Here is a 20,922-nt window from a genome sequence, read left to right as displayed (position 1 = left end):
TATTTTTATTGAGGATAAAAGGGAAGGCGTTGTTAGTGGGTCAACTTTTGCATGTGTGTGTGTGTGTGTGTGTGTGTGTGTGTGTGTGTGTGAAGGGAAGACTGCCTGGACACTTTTTGCCTCGGACAGTAATGTGAAACACAAGGCTGCGAATTTGAGCATATGAGAGTATATAGGAACTCTTTAAAATACACAGGACTACATGTGAGTACATTGGAGAATATGATAGTACATACGAAAACAGGAGAAAGGTGGTCAGCAGGGAAAACTCACGGCCCATATCAGTGATGACAGCTAAGATTACGTATCGTCTAGCTGCCTCTCATTCTGTATAGCTGAGGTTAGGTGACATTGTGACTCTGGGAGAATGATACTATGAGGGGGGGAAGTGGCCCTCATTGTGAGGGAGAGTGACGCTCACCGAGCGGGGAAAGGTGGCACTGTGAATGATGACACTTACCGTGAGGGAGAGTGACTGAGTGGCAGTAGGCACGAAGAGGTAGCTGCAGTTGAGAGATCCTTCCACGTTCCAGAGGAGGGTCGCTGAAGGATGCCTGACGAAGCCTTGGTCGGGACTCGAAGCCCCGTAGAACATGACATCGCAGACGCTCGTTGGCTTCTTGGTACCCTCCAGACGAGCTGGTGCAGGGAAGAAGCTTCCATCATGCTACCATCATGGTGACAGAGCCTCCCTCATGATGATGCCTCCATCATGCTAACGCCTATATCATGCTAGTTCTTCTATCATGTTAGTGCTTTCATCTTGTAAGAACTATCCACCAGTGGTAAACACAACTACCTCGATCATATTATTGATAGTATACAATACCTACACGTTGAGGATTAAGACTCGTGTGCAACACCTAGATATCTTTATTGGCAAGTGTTGCTCATGTCTTACAGCCCACTTCTAAACACACACACACACTCACAAGGAAACGCACAACCTATACCAACAAACATAACTACCATCACCACTACCGTAAACACCACCATTACCACTAACACCAGCGCCATTACTAACTCCCCTTACACCACAGATACAGTTACATCCACCATTAGCTGTCCATATTAAACTCCGCAAATAATTATTCTTCCCTCACAGTAATCCTTTAACATCTGCTCAGTCTTAGCGGTGAATACCCCAGTACACTTACCACGTAATCTGCGTACAACAAAAATCATCTATTTTCTAGTTTTCAAACTACAAAAACCACACACCACAAAAAACTACTCACCGCTGCCCAGGCCACTAACTAGACAAACCACAATCCACAAAAAAACTTCCTTAGTTGCCAAAACCACCAAATCACTAAGCCGCTCAACTAAACAATACACACCACAAAAAAACACTTACTGTTGTGGAAGTAATACCCGCCGACGAGGAACTGGTTGAGGAGGTTTGTTCCTGGTCCCAGCCTGAGTTCGATCTCCATGGTGTTGGATGAAGACAAGAAGAACGCCTGCTGGACGAACCTACCGGAGGGGTCCCGAGGCTCCCTTGCCATGGGTCCACACAGCTTCCTCAGAAGGTTGTCGTGGCCTTCGTTGGTCAATCCGTCGTATATGGAAGCCTCTGAGGCACATGATCTGCCCCTGGAGAAAAGGAAGACAGAAAACAGGTAAGCTCACGGTACTGAAGCTCTAGGAAACACTACATAGTGCTAGGAGATGGTAGTCAGGAATGTTATATGTGCTGAAGTATACGACCTGCCACAAGGGTGGAGGAATATGGCAGACAGTTAAGTTCTATGTACTCATTGCCCTCATTTGTTGGCCTTTTGAGAGTTGAGCTACAGTTATTGGGTCCTTCCTCTCAACCTCAAGCAAACAATATGTGAATATGGGTCTATAGTGTCTAATTTGAAATTCACATAAAAGTCTCTCTTCAAAAAAGTTTCTAGTTTGTTTCACCTTGACATTATCCCTGTACAAAAGACTTTCTAATATAATGCACCAATGGTTCGTCAATGTACTTGTCTCCCCCCTGTGTCCCTATGATTTGGTCCCTCGTGAGTGTGTTTACCGAGGTGTGTACTCATGTAACTGCTTTTGTCTGGATCGAATTTCAGTTTGCGAACCCTGCCTGTTAGAAATTGATGGGTGCAGTGCATTCCTAACCCCGTGGTCATGCAATATTTGCATTTTTAATTGATGTATGTAGTTGGTCGCTGCTACTTCCTCCTCAGACCAACCTTCCTGCTCACCACCCTCGAAAAATTAATTCTTTCTTAGGTCTATTTCTCTCTTGAAGGTCTTTAGGCTTTAACATTTATTTAATTTTTTTTTTCACAGGACTGCTGATGATAAAATTTCTATTTAATAATAAAAGTAGTATTAAAACTTGCGATTATTTTATTGCCACCGATGTAAATATTTTCCTGGTTATAGATGTTTCTTTTCTAATGCCATAGCTGGGTCATGAGACACTATACTCCCGTCTGGGATGACGAAGGATCGAGCCTTCTGCTTTAAGCACACATAAACTACTCGTACTCGTAATGAGAAATGTTTGTAGCGGGATTACAATTTCTAAAACAATTTAGTCTCTATTTTCTAACTATTTTTGAAGTATTTCTACATAATTAGAAATACACAACAAGCGGTGTATATACATTTAAAGAACTACACCTCTTGGTGGATATACACTGAGAGCGGTACACTCCTGGGCACTAGCCTCGTAGCAGATATGTTACGTGGCCTAGATGGCGGTGCATACTACAGTATTGTCCTCCGTTATGTAGTGTATTTATTACCACGAGGCGTTATCTGTATGCACGAACCCATTGTTTTCAAGGTTCCCAACAGAGAATTTGAATACTCGTGTAGCGTGACTAAATGGAAGCTGTGACCCTCAGAGAGCTTCATCTCAACCCCAAACGTTGCAAGGATGATATCAAATTTTAAGTGGTGTGTAAAGCCTCATCACCAAACTTGCTTTTACAACACCCACTCCAACTTCGCCCCATACTAGTGCTGGCACCACCACCTTCATTACGAGTCCACCATCACTGCTACCACCAGGCCAATCCTATTAACGTTACCTCTACCACCACAATTACCACACTCCCACCATCAGTACCACCACTACAACTACCACAACACCAATTTCCAAGAGAATGCTTTATCATTCACTGATAATCAAAGTTCAGTTGTGAACATTGTAGTGGTCTCACAACCCAGAGTGAGAACATGGGTGTGAGAGACAGTGTCAAGGAAGTTAATGGAAGCCGCAGCTCCCATTGATGTGTTGGGACAAGTTGGTGAGCTGTTTATCAACAGACAGGCTGATGCCACTATGCGAAGCCAGACAGAACTGGTACGTCATAAATTGAGCTGGAAACTCATCACTATATGACAAAAACCACTCTTAAAAAACCCACTCAAAGTGGCCCAGGTCACATAATCTTTCCTACCTCTCTCTTTTTTCCTATTTACCCCAGTTTTTTCACTCTTTCTATCCTACCTCACTCCTTCTCATCCACATTCTTGCCATCTCACTCGTACGGCCTAACTCCCCCACCCCCGAAAAAAATAATGTTGAACTGACACAATACGGAAGATGGAGATGTATTAACGTTGAATGGGTATATACGGTGAGAGATGCGTAGTATATATTAGTGCATATTTCACATATATCCATATTTTAGGGTTAACGTTCAGTGTCGGTATAGAGGTGAGCTGCTGCAGCCTTAATGACATTGTGAGGTCTACTCACCTTAACCTAAATACTTAAGAGAAAGTCCAGTAACCTACACAAAAATCAGTATTCCTACACAAACACGATATCCAAATCAAGAATAATCTGTAGAATTGGCTCATTACTCAGAGTAGGTTCATACTCTGATGAGAGAAAATAAAATTGAGCGAAATCTTAAAAGACCAGCAGTCAACTAAAAGAAAGTAGAATGGCGGTAGCAGAATGTTTTCATTACCTTTGACTACCATAAGATTTTCACAGCAGACATAAACACTAAGCCCGTAGAAATTCACGGATTTTTTTTTTTACAAATACAGAATAGCAAAGTACCACTGAGGAAAGTAAACAGAGCGATGGGAATAAAGTTATACTCTACCTACCACATCAACACCAACGACTTAACCATAACTACCACCACCATCAACACTGCTGCCACCACCATCAACACTGCTGCCACCACCATCAACACTGCTGCCACCACCATCAACACTGCTGCCACCACCATCAACACTGCTGCCACCACCATCAACACTGCTGCCACCACCATCAACACTGCTGCCACAACCATCAACACTGCTGCCACCACCATCAACACTGCTGCCACCACCATCAACACTGCTGCCACCACCATCAACACTGCTGCCACCACCATCAACACTGCTGCCACCACCATCAACACTGCTACCACCACCATCAACACTGCTGCCACCACCATCAACACTGCTAACACCACCATCAATACTGCTGCCACCACCATCAACACTGCTGCCACCACCATCAACACTGCTGCCACCACCATCAACACTGCTACCACCACCATCAACACTGCTACCACCACCATCAACACTACTACCACCACCATCAACACTGCTACCACCACTATCAACACTGCTACCACCACCATCAACACTGCTACCACCACCAACAACACTACTATCACCACCATAAACACTGCTACCACCACCATCAACATTGCTGCTACCGCCAGCAACACTGCTACCACAACCATCAACACTGCTAACACCACCATCAACACTGCTACCACCACCATCAACACTGCTATCACCACTATCAACACTGCTACCACCACCATCAACACTGCTACCACCACCATCAACATTGCTGCTACCGCCAGCAACACTGCTACCACAACCATCAACACTGCTAACACCACCATCAACACTGCTACCACCACCATCAACATTGCTACTACCGCCAGCAACACTGCTACCACCACCATCAACACTGCTACCACCACCATCAACACTGCAACCACCACCATCAACATTGCTGCCACCACCATCAACACTGCTACCACCACCATCAACACTGCTACCACCACCATCAACACTGCTACCACCACCATCAACACTGCTAACACCACCATCAACACTGCTACCACCACCATCAACACTGCTACTAACACCATCAACACTGCTACCACCACCATCGCCAACATTGCTACCACCACCATCAAAACTGCTACCACCACCATCAACACTGCTAACACCACCATCAACACTGCTACCACCACCATAACACTGCTACTACCACCATCAACACTGCTACCACCACCATCGCCAACATTGCTATCACCACCATCAACACTGCTACCACCACCATCAACACTGCTAACACCACCATCAACACTGCTACCACCACCATCAACACTGCTACCACCACCATCGCCAACATTCCAACATTGCTACCACCACCATCAAAACTGTTACCACCACCATCAACACTGCTAACACCACCATCAACACTGCTACCACCACCATCAACACTGCTACTACCACCATCAACACTGCTACCACCACCATCGCCAACATTGCTACCACCACCATCAACACTGCTACCTCCACCATCAACACTGCTACCGCCACCATCAACACTGCTACCACCACCATCAACACTGCTACCACCACCATCAACACTGCTACCACCGCCATCAACACTGCTACTTGGTTACCTGGAGGTTATTCCGGGGATCAACGCCCCCGCGGCCCGGTCCATGACCAGGCCTCCCGATGGATCAGGGCCTGATCAACTAGGCTGTTACTGCTGGCCGCACGCAGTCCAATGTACGAGCCACAGCCCGGCTGATCCGGCACTGGCTACCACCACCATCAACACTGCTACCACCACCATCAACACTGCTAACACCACCATCAACACTGCTACCACCTCCATCAACACTGCTACTACCACCATTAACACTGCTACCACCACCATCAACACTGCTACCACCACCATCGCCAACATTGCAACCGTCACCATCAGCACTGCTACCGCCGCCATCAACACTGCTACCACCACCATCAACACTGCTACCACCAGCATCAACGCTGCTACCACCACCATCGCCAAAACTCCTACCACCACCATCAACACTGCTACTACCGCCGGCAACACTGCTACCACCACCATCAACATTGCTACTACCGCCGGCAACACTGCTACCACCACCATCAACATTGCTACTACCGCCGGCAACACTGCTACCACCACCATCAACATTGCTACTACCGCCGGCAACACTGCTACCACCACCATCAACATTGCTACTACCGCCGGCAACACTGCTACCACCACCATCAACACTGCTAACACCAGCATCGCCAACACTACTACCACCACCATCAACACTGCTACCACCACCATCGCCAACATTGCTACCACCACCATCAACACTGCTACCACCACCATCAACACTGCTACCACCACCATCAACACTGCTACCACCACTATCAACACTGCTACTACCACCATCAACACTGCTACCGCCGCCATCAACACTGCTACCTGGTTACCTGGAGGTTATTCCGGGGACCAACGTCCCCGCGGCCCGGTCCATGACCAGGCCTCCCGATGGATCAGGGCCTGATCAACTAGGCTGTTACTGCTGGCCGCACGCAGTCCAACGTATGAGCCACAGCCCGGCTGATCCGGCACTAGCTACCACCACCATCAACACTGCTACCACCACCATCAACACTGCCACCACCACCATCAACACTTCTACTACCACCATCAACACTGCTACCACCACCATTACCACTGCTACCACCACCATCAACACTGCTACCACCAACATCAACACTGCTAACACCACCATCAACACTGCTACCACCACCATCAACAATGCTACTACCACCATTAACACTGCTACCACCACCATCACACACTGCTACCACCACCATCTGCACTGCTACCGCCGCCATCAACACTGCTACCACCACCATCGCCAAAACTGCTACCACCACCATCAACACTGCTACCATCACCATCAACACTTCTACCACCACAATCAACACTGCTACCACCACCATCAACACTGCAGCCACCACCATCAACATTGCTGCCACCACCATCAACACTGCTACCACCACCATCAACATTGCTGCCACCACCATCAACACTGCTACCACCACAATCAACACTGCTACCACCACCATCAACACTGCAGCCACCACCATCAACACTTCTACCACCACCATCAACACTGCTACCACCACCATCAACATTGCTACTACCGCCGGCAACACTGCTACCACCACCATCAACACTGCTAACACCAGCATCGCCAACACTGCTACCACCACCATCAACACTGCTACCACCACCATCAAGATTGCTACTACCGCCATCAACACTGTTAAAACCACCATCAACGCTGCTTCCACCACCACCGCCAAAACTGCTACCACCACCATCAACACTGCTACCACCACCATCAACACTGCTGCAACCACTATCATCACTGCTACCACCACCAACAACACTGCTAACACCACCATCAACACTGATAACACCACCATCAACACTGCTACCACCACCATCAACACTGCTACCACCACCATCAACACTGCTACCACCACCATCGCCAACATTGCTACCTCCACCATCAACACTGCTACCACCACCATCAACAGTGCTAACACCACCATCAACACTGCTACCACCCCCATCAACACTGCTACTACCACCATCAACACTGCTACCACCACCATCGCCAACATTGCTACCACCACCATCAACACTGCTACCACCACAATCAACACTGCTAACACCACCATCAACACTGCTACCACCACCATCAACACTGCTACTACCACCATCAACACTGCTACCACCACCATCGCCAACATTGCTACCACCGCCATCAACACTGCTACCACCCCCATCAACACTGCTACCACCACCATCAACACTGCTACTACCACCATCAACACTGCTACCACCACCATCGCCAATATTGCTACCACCCCCATCAACACTGCTACCACCACCATCAACACTGCTACTACCACCATCAACACTGCTACCACCACCATCGATAACATTGCTGCCACCACCATCACCACTGCTACCACCACCATCAACACTGCTACCACCACCAAGAACACTGCTACCACCACCATCAACACTGCCACCACCACCACCAACAACACTTCTACTACCACCATCAACACTGCTACCACCACCATCAACACTGCTACCACCACCAAGAACACTGCTACCACCACCATCAACACTGCCACCACAACCATCAACACTTCTACTACCACCATCAACACTGCTACCATCACCATCAACACCGCCAAAACTGCTACCACCACCATCAACACTGCTACCACCACCATCAACACTGCTGCAACCACTATCATCACTGCTACCACCACCATCAACACTGCTAACACCACCATCAACACTGCTAACACCACCATCAACACTGCTACCACCACCATCAACACTGCTACCACCACCATCAACACTGCTACCACCACCATCGCCAACATTGCTACCTCCACCATCAACACTGCTACCACCACCATCAACACTGCTAACACCACCATCAACACTGCTACCACCCCCATCAACACTGCTACTACCACCATCAACACTGCTACCACCACCATCGCCAACATTGCTACCACCACCATCAACACTGCTACCACCACAATCAACACTGCTAACACCACCATCAACACTGCTACCACCACCATCAACACTGCTACTACCACCATCAACACTGCTACCACCACCATCGCCAACATTGCTACCACCGCCATCAACACTGCTACCACCCCCATCAACACTGCTACCACCACCATCAACACTGCTACAACCACCATCAACACTGCTACCACCACCATCGCCAATATTGCTACCACCCCCATCAACACAGCTACCACCACCATCAACACTGCTACTACCACCATCAACACTGCTACAACCACCATCGCCAACATTGCTGCCACCACCATCACCACTGCTACCACCACCATCAACACTGCTACCACCACCAAGAACACTGCTACCACCACTATCAACACTGCCACCACCACCACCAACAACACTTCTACTACCACCATCAACACTGCTACCACCACCATCAACACTGCTACCACCACCAAGAACACTGCTACCACCACCATCAACACTGCCACCACAACCATCAACACTTCTACTACCACCATCAACACTGCTACCATCACCATCAACACTGCTAACACAACCATCAACACTGTTAAAACCACCATCAACGCTTCTACCACCACCATCGCAAAAAACTGCTACCACCACCATCAACACTGCTACCACCACCATCAACACTGCTACCACCACTATCATCACAGATACCACCACCATCAACACTGGTAACACCACCATCAACATTGCTACCACCACCATCAACACTGCTACCACCACCATCAACACTGCTACCACCACCATCGCCAACATTGCTACCACCACCATCAACACTGCTACCACCACCATCAACACTGCTAGCACCACCATCAACACTGCTACCACAACCATCAACACTGCTACCACCACCATCAACACTGCTACCACCACCATCAACACTGCCACCACCACCATCAACACTTCTACTACCACCATCAACACTGCTACCACCACCATTACCACTGCTACCACCACCATCAACACTGCTACCTCCACCATCAACACTGCTACCACCACCATCAACACTGCTAACACCAACATCAACACTGCTACCACCACCATTAACACTGCTACTACCACATCAACACTGCTACCACCACCACCATCGCCAACATTGTAATCTCCACCATCAACACTGCTACCACCACCATTAACACTGCTACCACCACCATCAGCACTGCTACCGCCACCATCAACACTGCTACCACCGCCATCAACACTGCTACCACCACCATCAACGCTGCTACCACCACCATCGCCAAAACTGCTACCACCACCATCAACACTGCTACCATCACCATAAACACTGCTACCATCACCATCAACACTGCTACCACCACCATCAACGCTGCTACCACCACCATCGCCAAAACTGCTACCACCACCATCAACACTGCTACCACCACCATCAACGCTGCTACCACCACCATCGCCAAAACTGCTACCACCACCATCAACACTGCTACCATCACCATCAACACTGCTACCACCACCATCAACACTGCTACCACCACCATCAACACTGCTAACACCACCATGAACACTGCTACCACCACCATAAACACTGCTACCACCACCATCAACACTGCCAACACCACTATCAACACTTCTACCACCATCAACACTGCTACCACCACCATCAACACTGCTAACACCACCATCAACACTGTTAAAACCACCATCAACGCTTCTACCACCACCATCGCAAAAAACTGCTACCACCACCATCAACACTGCTACCACCAACATCAACACTGCTAGCACCACTATCATCACAGCTAGCACCACCATCAACTCCTGCTAACACCACCATCAACATTGCTACCACCACCATCAACACTGGTACCACGACCATCAACAGTGCTACCACCACCATCGCCAACATTGCTACCACCACCATCAACACTGCTACCACCACCATCAACACTGCTAGCACCACCATCAACACTGCTACCACGACCATCAACACTGCTACCACCACCATCAACACTGCTACCACCACCATCAACACTGCCACCACCACCATCAACACTTCTACTACCACCATCAACACTGCTACCACCACCATTACCACTGCTACCACCACCATCAACACTGCTACCTCCACCATCAACACTGCTACCACCACCATCAACACTGCTAACACCACCATCAACACTGCTACCACCACCATTAACACTGCTACTACCACATCAACACTGCTACCACCACCACCATCGCCAACATTGCAATCACCACCATCAACACTGCTACCACCACCATTAACACTGCTACCACCATCAGCACTTCTACCGCCGCCATCAACACTGCTACCACCGCCATTAACACTGCTGCCACCACCATCAACGCTGCTACCACCACCATCGCCAAAACTGCTACCACCACCATCAACACTGCTACCATCACCATCAACACTGCTACCACCACCATCAACACTGCTACCACAACCATCAACGCTGCTACCACCACCATCGCCAAAACTGCTACCACAACCATCAACACTGCTATCACCACCATCAACGCTGCTACCACCACCATCGCCAAAACTGCTACCACCACCTTCAACACTGCTACCACCACCATCAACACTGCTACCACCACCATCAACACTGCTACCACCACCATCAACACTGCTAACACCACCATCAACACTGCTACCACCACCATCGCCAACAATGCTACCACCAAGATCGGCAACACTGCTACCACCACCATCAACACTGTTAAAACCACCATCAACGCTGCTACCACCACCATCGCCAAAACTGCTACCACCACCATCAACACTGCTACCACCACCATCAGCACTGCTACCACCACCATCAACACTGCTAACACCACCATCAACACTGCCACCACCACCATCAACACTTCTACTACCACCATCAACACTGCTACCACCACCATCAACACTGCTACCACCACCATCAACACTGTTAAAACCACCATTAACGCTTCTACCACCACCATCGCAAAAAACTGCTACCACCACCATCAACACTGCTACCACCACCATCAATACTGCTACCACCACTATCATCACTGCTAACACCACCATCAACATTGCTACCACCACCATCAACACTGCTACCACCACCATCAACGCTGCTACCACCACCATCGCCAACATTGCTACCACCACCATCAACACTGCTACCACCACCATCAACACTGCTAACACCACCATCAACACTGCTACCACCACCATCAACACTGCTACCTCCACCATCAACACTGCTACCACCAACATCAACACTGCCACCACTACCATCAACACTTCTACTACCACCATCAACACTGCTACCACCACCATTACCACTACTACCACCACCATCAACACTGCTACCACCACCATCAACACTGCTACCGCAACCATCAACACTGCTACCACCACCATCAACACTGCTACCACCTCCATCGCCAACATTGCTACCACCACCAAGAACACTGCTACCACCACCATCAACACTGCTACCACCACCATCAACACTGCCACCACCACCATCAACACTTCTACTACCACCATCAACACTGCTACCACCACCATTACCACTGCTACCACCACCATCAACACTGCTACCTCCACCATCAACACTGCTACCACCACCATCAACACTGCTAACACCACCATCAACACTGCTACCACCACCATTAACACTGCTACTACCACATCAACACTGCTACCACCACCACCATCGCCAACATTGCAATCTCCACCATCAACACTGCTACCACCACCATTAACACTGCTACCACCACCATCAGCACTGCTACCGCCGCCATCAACACTGCTACCACCGCCATCAACACTGCTACCACCACCATTAACGCTGCTACCACACCATCGCCAAAACTGCTACCACCACCATCAACACTGCTACCATCACCATAAACACTGCTACCATCACCATCAACACTGCTACCACCACCATCAACGCTGCTACCACCACCATCGCCAAAACTGCTACCACCACCATCAACACTGCTACCACCACCATCAACGCTGCTACCACCACCATCGCCAAAACTGCTACCACCACCATCAACACTGCTACCATCACCATCAACACTGCTACCACCACCATCAACACTGCTACCACCACCATCAACACTGCTAACACCACCATGAACACTGCTACCACCACCATAAACACTGCTACCACCACCATCAACACTGCCAACACCACTATCAACACTTCTACCACCATCAACACTGCTACCACCACCATCAACACTGCTAACACCACCATCAACACTGTTAAAACCACCATCAACGCTTCTACCACCACCATCGCAAAAAACTGCTACCACCACCATCAACACTGCTACCACCAACATCAACACTGCTAGCACCACTATCATCACAGCTAGCACCACCATCAACTCCTGCTAACACCACCATCAACATTGCTACCACCACCATCAACACTGCTACCACGACCATCAACAGTGCTACCACCACCATCGCCAACATTGCTACCACCACCATCAACACTGCTACCACCACCATCAACACTGCTAGCACCACCATCAACACTGCTACCACCACCATCAACACTGCTACCACCACCATCAACACTGCTACCACCACCATCAACACTGCCACCACCACCATCAACACTTCTACTACCACCATCAACACTGCTACCACCACCATTACCACTGCTACCACCACCATCAACACTGCTACCTCCACCATCAACACTGCTACCACCACCATCAACACTGCTAACACCACCATCAACACTGCTACCACCACCATTAACACTTCTACTACCACATCAACACTGCTACCACCACCACCATCGCAAACATTGCAATCACCACCATCAACACTGCTACCACCACCATTAACACTGCTACCACCATCAGCACTGCTACCGCCGCCATCAACACTGCTACCACCGCCATCAACACTGCTGCCACCACCATCAACGCTGCTACCACCACCATCGCCAAAACTGCTACCACCACCATCAACACTGCTACCATCACCATCAACACTGCTACCACCACCATCAACACTGCTACTACAACCATCAACGCTGCTACCACCACCATCGCCAAAACTGCTACCACCACCATCAACACTGCTACCACCACCATCAACGCTGCTACCACCACCATCGCCAAAACTGCTACCACCACCTTCAACACTGCTACCACCACCATCAACACTGCTACCACCACCATCAACATTGCTACCACCACCATCAACACTGCTAACACCACCATCAACACTGCTACCACCACCATCGCCAACAATGCTACCACCAAGATCGGCAACACTGCTACCACAACCATCAACACTGTTAAAACCACCATCAACGCTGCTACCACCACCATCGCCAAAACTTCTACCACCACCATCAACACTGCTACCACCACCATCAGCACTGCTACCACCACCATCAACACTGCTAACACCACCATCAACACTGCTACCACCACCATCAACACTGCTACCACCACCATCAACACTGCTACCACCACCATCGCCAACATTGCTACCACCACCAAGAACACTGCTACCACCACCATCAACACTGCCACCACCACCATCAACACTTCTACTACCACCATCAACACTGCTACCACCACCATCAACACTGCTACCACCACCATCAACACTGTTAACACCACCATCAACGCTTCTACCACCACCATCGCAAAAAACTGCTACCACCACCATCAACACTGCTACCACCACCATCAATACTACTACCACCACTATCATCACTGCTAACACCACCATCAACATTGCTACCACCACCATCAACACTGCTACCACCACCATCAACGCTGCTACCACCACCATCGCCAACATTGCTACCACCACCATCAACACTGCTACCACCACCATCAACACTGCTAACACCACCATCAACACTGCTACCACCACCATCAACACTGCTACCACCACCATCAACACTGCTACCACCAACATCAACACTGCCACCACCACCATCAACACTTCTACTACCACCATCAACACTGCTACCACCACCATTACCACTACTACCACCACCATCAACACTGCTACCACCACCATCAACACTGCTACCGCAACCATCAACACTGCTACCACCACCATCAACACTGCTACCACCACCATCGCCAACATTGCTACCACCACCAAGAACACTGCTACCACCACCATCAACACTGCCACCACCACCATCAACACTTCTACTACCACCATCAACACTGCTACCACCACCATCAACACTGCTACCAACACCATCAACACTGTTAAAACCACCATCAACGCTTCTACCACCACCATCGCAAAAAACTGCTACCACTACCATCAACACTGCTACCACCACCATCAATACTGCTACCACCACTATCATCACTGCTATCACCACCATCAACACTGCTAACACCACCATCAACATTGCTACCACAACCATCAACACTGCTACCACCACCATTAACGCTGCTACCACCACCATCGCCAACATTGCTACCACCACCATCAACACTGCTACCACCACCATCAACACTGCTAACACCACCATCAACACTGCTACCACCACCATCAACACTGCTACCACCACCATCAACACTGCTACCACCAACATCAACACTGCCATCACCACCATCAACAATTCTACTACCACCATCAACACTGCTACCACCACCATTACCACTACTACCACCACCATCAACACTGCTACCACCACCATCAGCACTGCTACCGCAACCATCAACACTGCTAACACCACCCTCAGCACTGCTACCGCCGCCATCAACACTGTTACCACCACCATCAGCACTGCTACCACCACCATCAACACTGCTACCACCACCTTCGCAAAAACTGCTACCACCACCATCAACACTGCTACCATCACCATCAACACTGCTACCACCACCATCAACACTGCTACCACCACCATCAACACTGCTACCAGCAACATCGCCAACATTGCTACCACCACCATCAACACTGCTACCACCACCATCAACACTGCTAACACCATTATCAACACTGCTACCACCACCATCAACACTTCTACTACCACCATCAACACTGCTACCACCACCATCAACACTGCTACCACCACCAAGAACACTGCTACCACCACCATCAACACTGCCACCACCACCATCAACACTTCTACTACCACCATCAACACTGCTACCACCACCATTACCACTACTACCACCACCATCAACACTGCTACCACCACCATCAACACTGCTACCACCGCCATCAACACTGCTACCACCGCCATCAACACTGCTACCACCACCATCAACACTGCTACCACCACCATCAACACTGCTACCACCGCCATCAACACTGCTACCACCACCATCAACACTGCTACCACCAACTTCAAGACTGCCACCACCACCATCAACACTTCTACTACCACCATCAACACTGCTACCACCACCATTACCACTGCTACCACCACCATCAACACTGCTGCCACCACCAAAAACACTGCTACCGCCACCATCGACACTGCTAACACCACCATCAGCACTGCTACCGCCGCCATCAACACTGCTACCACCACCATCAGCACTGCTACCACCACCATCAACGCTGCTACCACCACCATCGCAAAAACTGCTACCACCACCATCAACACTGCTACCATCACCATCAACACTGCTACCACCACCATCAACACTGCTACCACCACCATCAACACTGCAACCACCACCAACAACATTGCTGCCACCACCATCAACACTGCTACCACCACCATCAACACTGCTACCATCAACATTGCTACTACCGCCGGCAACACTGCTACCACCACCATCAACACTGCTAACACCACCATCAACACTGCTACCACCACCATCGCCAACACTGCTACCACCACAATCGCCAACACTGATATCACCATCATCAACACTGTTAAAACCACCATCAACGCTGCTACCACCACCATCGCCAGAACTGGTATCACCACCATGAACACTGCTACCACCACCACCAACACTTCTACCACCACTATCGTCACTGCTACCACCACCATCAACACTGCTAACACCACCATCAACACTGCTACCGCCACCATCAACACTGCTACCACCACCATCAACACTGCTACCACCACCATCGCCAACATTGCTACCACCACCATCAACACTGCTACCACCACCATCAACACTGCAACCACCACCATCAACACTGCTACCACCACCATCAACACTGCTACCACCACCAAGAACACTGCTACCACCACCAAGAACACTGCTACCACCGCCATCAACACTTCTACTACCACCATCAACACTGCTACCACCACCATCAACACTGCTACCACCACCATCAACACTGCTACCACCACCATCAACACTGCTACCACCACCATCAACACTGCTACCACCACCATCAACACTGCTACCACCACCAAGAACACTGCTACCACCGCCATCAACACTTCTACTACCACTATCAACACTGCTGCCACCACCATCAACACTGCTACCACCACCATCAACACTGCTACCACCAACATCAACACTGCCACCACCACCATCAACACTTCTACTACCACCATCAACACTGCTACCACCACCATTACCACTACTACCACCACCATCAACACTGCTACCACCACCATCAACACTGCTACCACCGCCGTCAACACTGCTACCACCGCCATCAACACTGCCACCACCACCATTAACACTTCTACTACCACCATCAACACTGCTATCACCACTGCTACCACCACCATCAGCACTGGAACCACCACCAAGAGCACTGCTACTACCACCATCAACACTGCCACCACCACCATTAACACTTCTACTACCACCATCAACACTGCTACCACCACCATCAACACTGCTACCACCACCATCAACACTGTTAAAACCACCATCAACGCTTCTACCACCACCATCGCTAAAACTGCTACCACCACCATCAACACTGCTACCACCACCATCAACATTGCTACCACCACTATCAACACTGCTACCACCAACATCAACACTGCTAACACCCCCATCAACATTGCTGCCACCACCATCAACACTTCTGCCACCACCATCAACACTTCTGCCACCACCATCAACACTGCTACCAGCACCATCGCCAACATTGCTTCCACCACCATCAACACTGCTACCACCACCATCAACACTGCTAACACCACCATCAACACTTCTACTACTACCATCAACACTGCTACCACCACCATCACCATTGCTACCACCACCATCAACACTGCTACCACCACCATCGCTAACACTGCTACCACCATCATCAACACTGCTACCACCACAATCAACACTGCTACCACCACCATCAACACTGCTACCACCACCATCAACACTGCTATCACCACCATCACCACTGCTATCACCACCATCAACACTTCTACTACCACCATCAACGCTGCTACCACCACCATCACCATTGCTACCAACACCATCAACACTGCTACCACCACCATCGCCAACACTGCTACCACCATCATCAACACTGCTACCACCACAATCAACACTGCTACCACCACCATCAACACTGCTATTACCACCATCATCACTGCTATCACCACCATCAACACTGCTACTATCACCATCAACACTGCTAGCATCACCATCGCCAACACTGCTACTACCACCATCACCAACACTATTACTACCACCATGAACACTGTAGCCACCACCTTCAACATAGATACCACAACAACCAGAATCACCACCATCGCTACCACCACTACTACACGCTTCTCTTTGGCAATTTTTCGATGAAAATGCATGTCCTCTCTCTCTCTGTCTCTCTCTCTCTCCCTCCCTCTTTCTCTCCTTCATAATTTAAATTCCGCAATATTTCAGTCTGGTAATGGAACAATCTCCGTTCCAGGAGAGAACTTGTACCTTCAAGCAGTTCCACTACACCAGGTGAATTATTACTTACAGGATACATATAAAAGCACGAATTTAATACATTTAATAAAAATCAATATTATTTAATTAAAGAGTCAATGGGCAAAAAGACAAACCGGTTACACGGAGGAAACCAATTAAATCCTATTAGTTAATTAAATGTAAAAAATCCAAGAAAATATAAATAAAGGATAATTATATATATATATATATATATATATATATATATATATATATATATATATATATATATATATATATATATATATATATATATATATATATATATATATATATATATATATATATATATATACATATACTATATATAACAAAATTAAAAGGAAGTCTCAATAATTCAGCTTGCCGGTCAGAAGAAATACTTGTATATATACTGGATATAATGCATATATATTTCAGTCAGCATTCGCATTTACTAATTCTATCAGGGTTGAGTGTATATACACTGCTCAATCACTCCAAGTGCACTGATCATTACTGGGCGGAGTTCCCTGGGGACTGACTTGGGATGGAGCGATTTGCACGAGTGTCTCCACCCCGATGGTAACTTGGCTTTAAACTAACTTTTTACTGAACCTTAAACCATACAGTTTAAGCAAGTTTATATGATATGTACTGTGTTTATTTACCTTAATGAGTGAACAAGGGGAAATTAAATACTGCTAAGAGCAGTGATGGAAACTGTGGAAAATTGCATTTATCTGAATGTATAATTATGTACATAACACTAAATGAACAATGATAACTGTTATTTATCAGTTAGACAAGTAGGAATTTGGGACACCTAGGTCGCAAAAAATGTTCCCCTTCGATACCTACCACTGTCATATCCACAAGTTGCTCTGGACCTATTAATTATAAATGAAATATACATCACCAGGAATGCTGGTAAATATATAAATTTGTGGACTGTATATTAAAAATAATAAATGATTATATATACACATATACATAACAGAAGGAGAATATCTTAATATCACTCACCAATTTGACTGGAGATTAATGTGTATCCTACTCAGAAAACCTCACTGTCTATCTATGAAAATAACACTGGCCAGGTTACTACATAAGACTTATCTGAGGTTCCTGGAGCTGTCTTGTCCAGTCGTCTGATATCTCAAGTTATGCAGGAATGCACATCCAACAATTTCGCCTCCTATTTGAGAGGTGTCAACTCAATTTTAACCTCTATATCACGAAAAATTCTTCCCATTACACTAACGTTGTATGCAATTCAAATTAACAATGGCGACTGTCCTCTTTTTAAAAATACACTTTTATTAAATACAATATAGGGCATCTATTTACCTATAAATTACCGTATTTCCGGAAAATATACAGTATTTTCCACAGAAACAGTGTAATTAATATCTACTCAAACACTACTCTGGAAATAAATAATAGTTTTTAATGTTACAAACAAAAAAATCAATGACTTGGAATCGTTGGAATCGGATCAATTACTGGAGGTCTTTTCTGTAACAGCTTCATACTTTTACCATTGGTGGATTTTATTAAAACGCAGTTTGGTACTCAGTTTTGTTAAACAAACTGTTTCTCGAGTAATAAATAGTAAATGCCTCTTCAGATCAGCTTCAAACCCAAAATGTATTTTTGTATTAATTTTGAGCGGTGTGGATGCCATTTTTTTTGTTAATTTACTCAAATTTTGTTTTTCAGAAAAATAAAATTGAAATATTTTTCTTACAGGATTGTAGAGGGTTTGATATATAACGTGAATGTGAAAAAGCAAACTTGAAACGAATACAATTCTGTGGATTCATTGCGTTTTTAAGTGAAACGACGAGACAGTTTCCCATTTCTCGGAATATTTTGCAACATTTTCGTTTACTTTATTATACATTTTCGATTATTACTCGAGAACCCCTTATTCCATCGGCTTCAAAATTTCAACACTTGCGTAATGTATCTCAGGCAAGAATCACGGGACTATTTGTATACACGGATGGTCTCCACACACTGCTACACGGACCATTTCCAAGTGTTTCCGTGTGATTACTGGAGACGGGCTCCTCTGATCGGCCATTTCGCTACTTTTAACCTCGAATTGGTGTAGTATTATTTTACATTATTGCATTATTTTCCCCCTTGATGCTGGTGAGGGGCTCTCGATGCAAGGAACTGGATTTATCTTCCATTTGCTTTAATCAAATTTGAATGCCTCCCATTCCACAGGTATTATATGATCCCTACGAGTTTAAGGTTCTCATCTTATTAAAATATAATAAATGTGAACGGCATCAATCTTCACTCGTTTAATGCTTCGTATGAAATCAATGGAAAGTCTCATGGGTTAAGGCTGTATAGGTATATAGTTTGTTGAATTCTGTGCA

At 47.5% G+C, this 20,922-nt stretch overlaps 1 protein-coding gene across 1 annotated transcript in view; it reads right to left on the bottom strand.

Annotated features, from left to right (window-relative positions):
* The window catches only part of LOC128686269 (uncharacterized), a 632,744-nt gene that overhangs the window by 39,067 nt on the left and 572,755 nt on the right, over positions 1-20,922 (bottom strand). The window contains exons 9-10 of the mRNA XM_053773110.2: positions 1,358-1,596; positions 461-639 (exon numbers count right to left, since the gene is read on the bottom strand). Of these exons, the coding sequence (XP_053629085.2) occupies positions 461-639; positions 1,358-1,596 (418 nt within the window). The remainder of the gene's footprint in view (positions 1-460; positions 640-1,357; positions 1,597-20,922) is intronic.

The sequence above is a fragment of the Cherax quadricarinatus genome, chromosome 17 (assembly GCF_038502225.1).
Source record: "Cherax quadricarinatus isolate ZL_2023a chromosome 17, ASM3850222v1, whole genome shotgun sequence".
NCBI lineage: Eukaryota > Metazoa > Arthropoda > Malacostraca > Decapoda > Parastacidae > Cherax > Cherax quadricarinatus.
The sequence above is the reverse complement of the archived record's forward strand: the minus strand, read 5'-3'. Positions and strand labels throughout refer to the sequence as shown.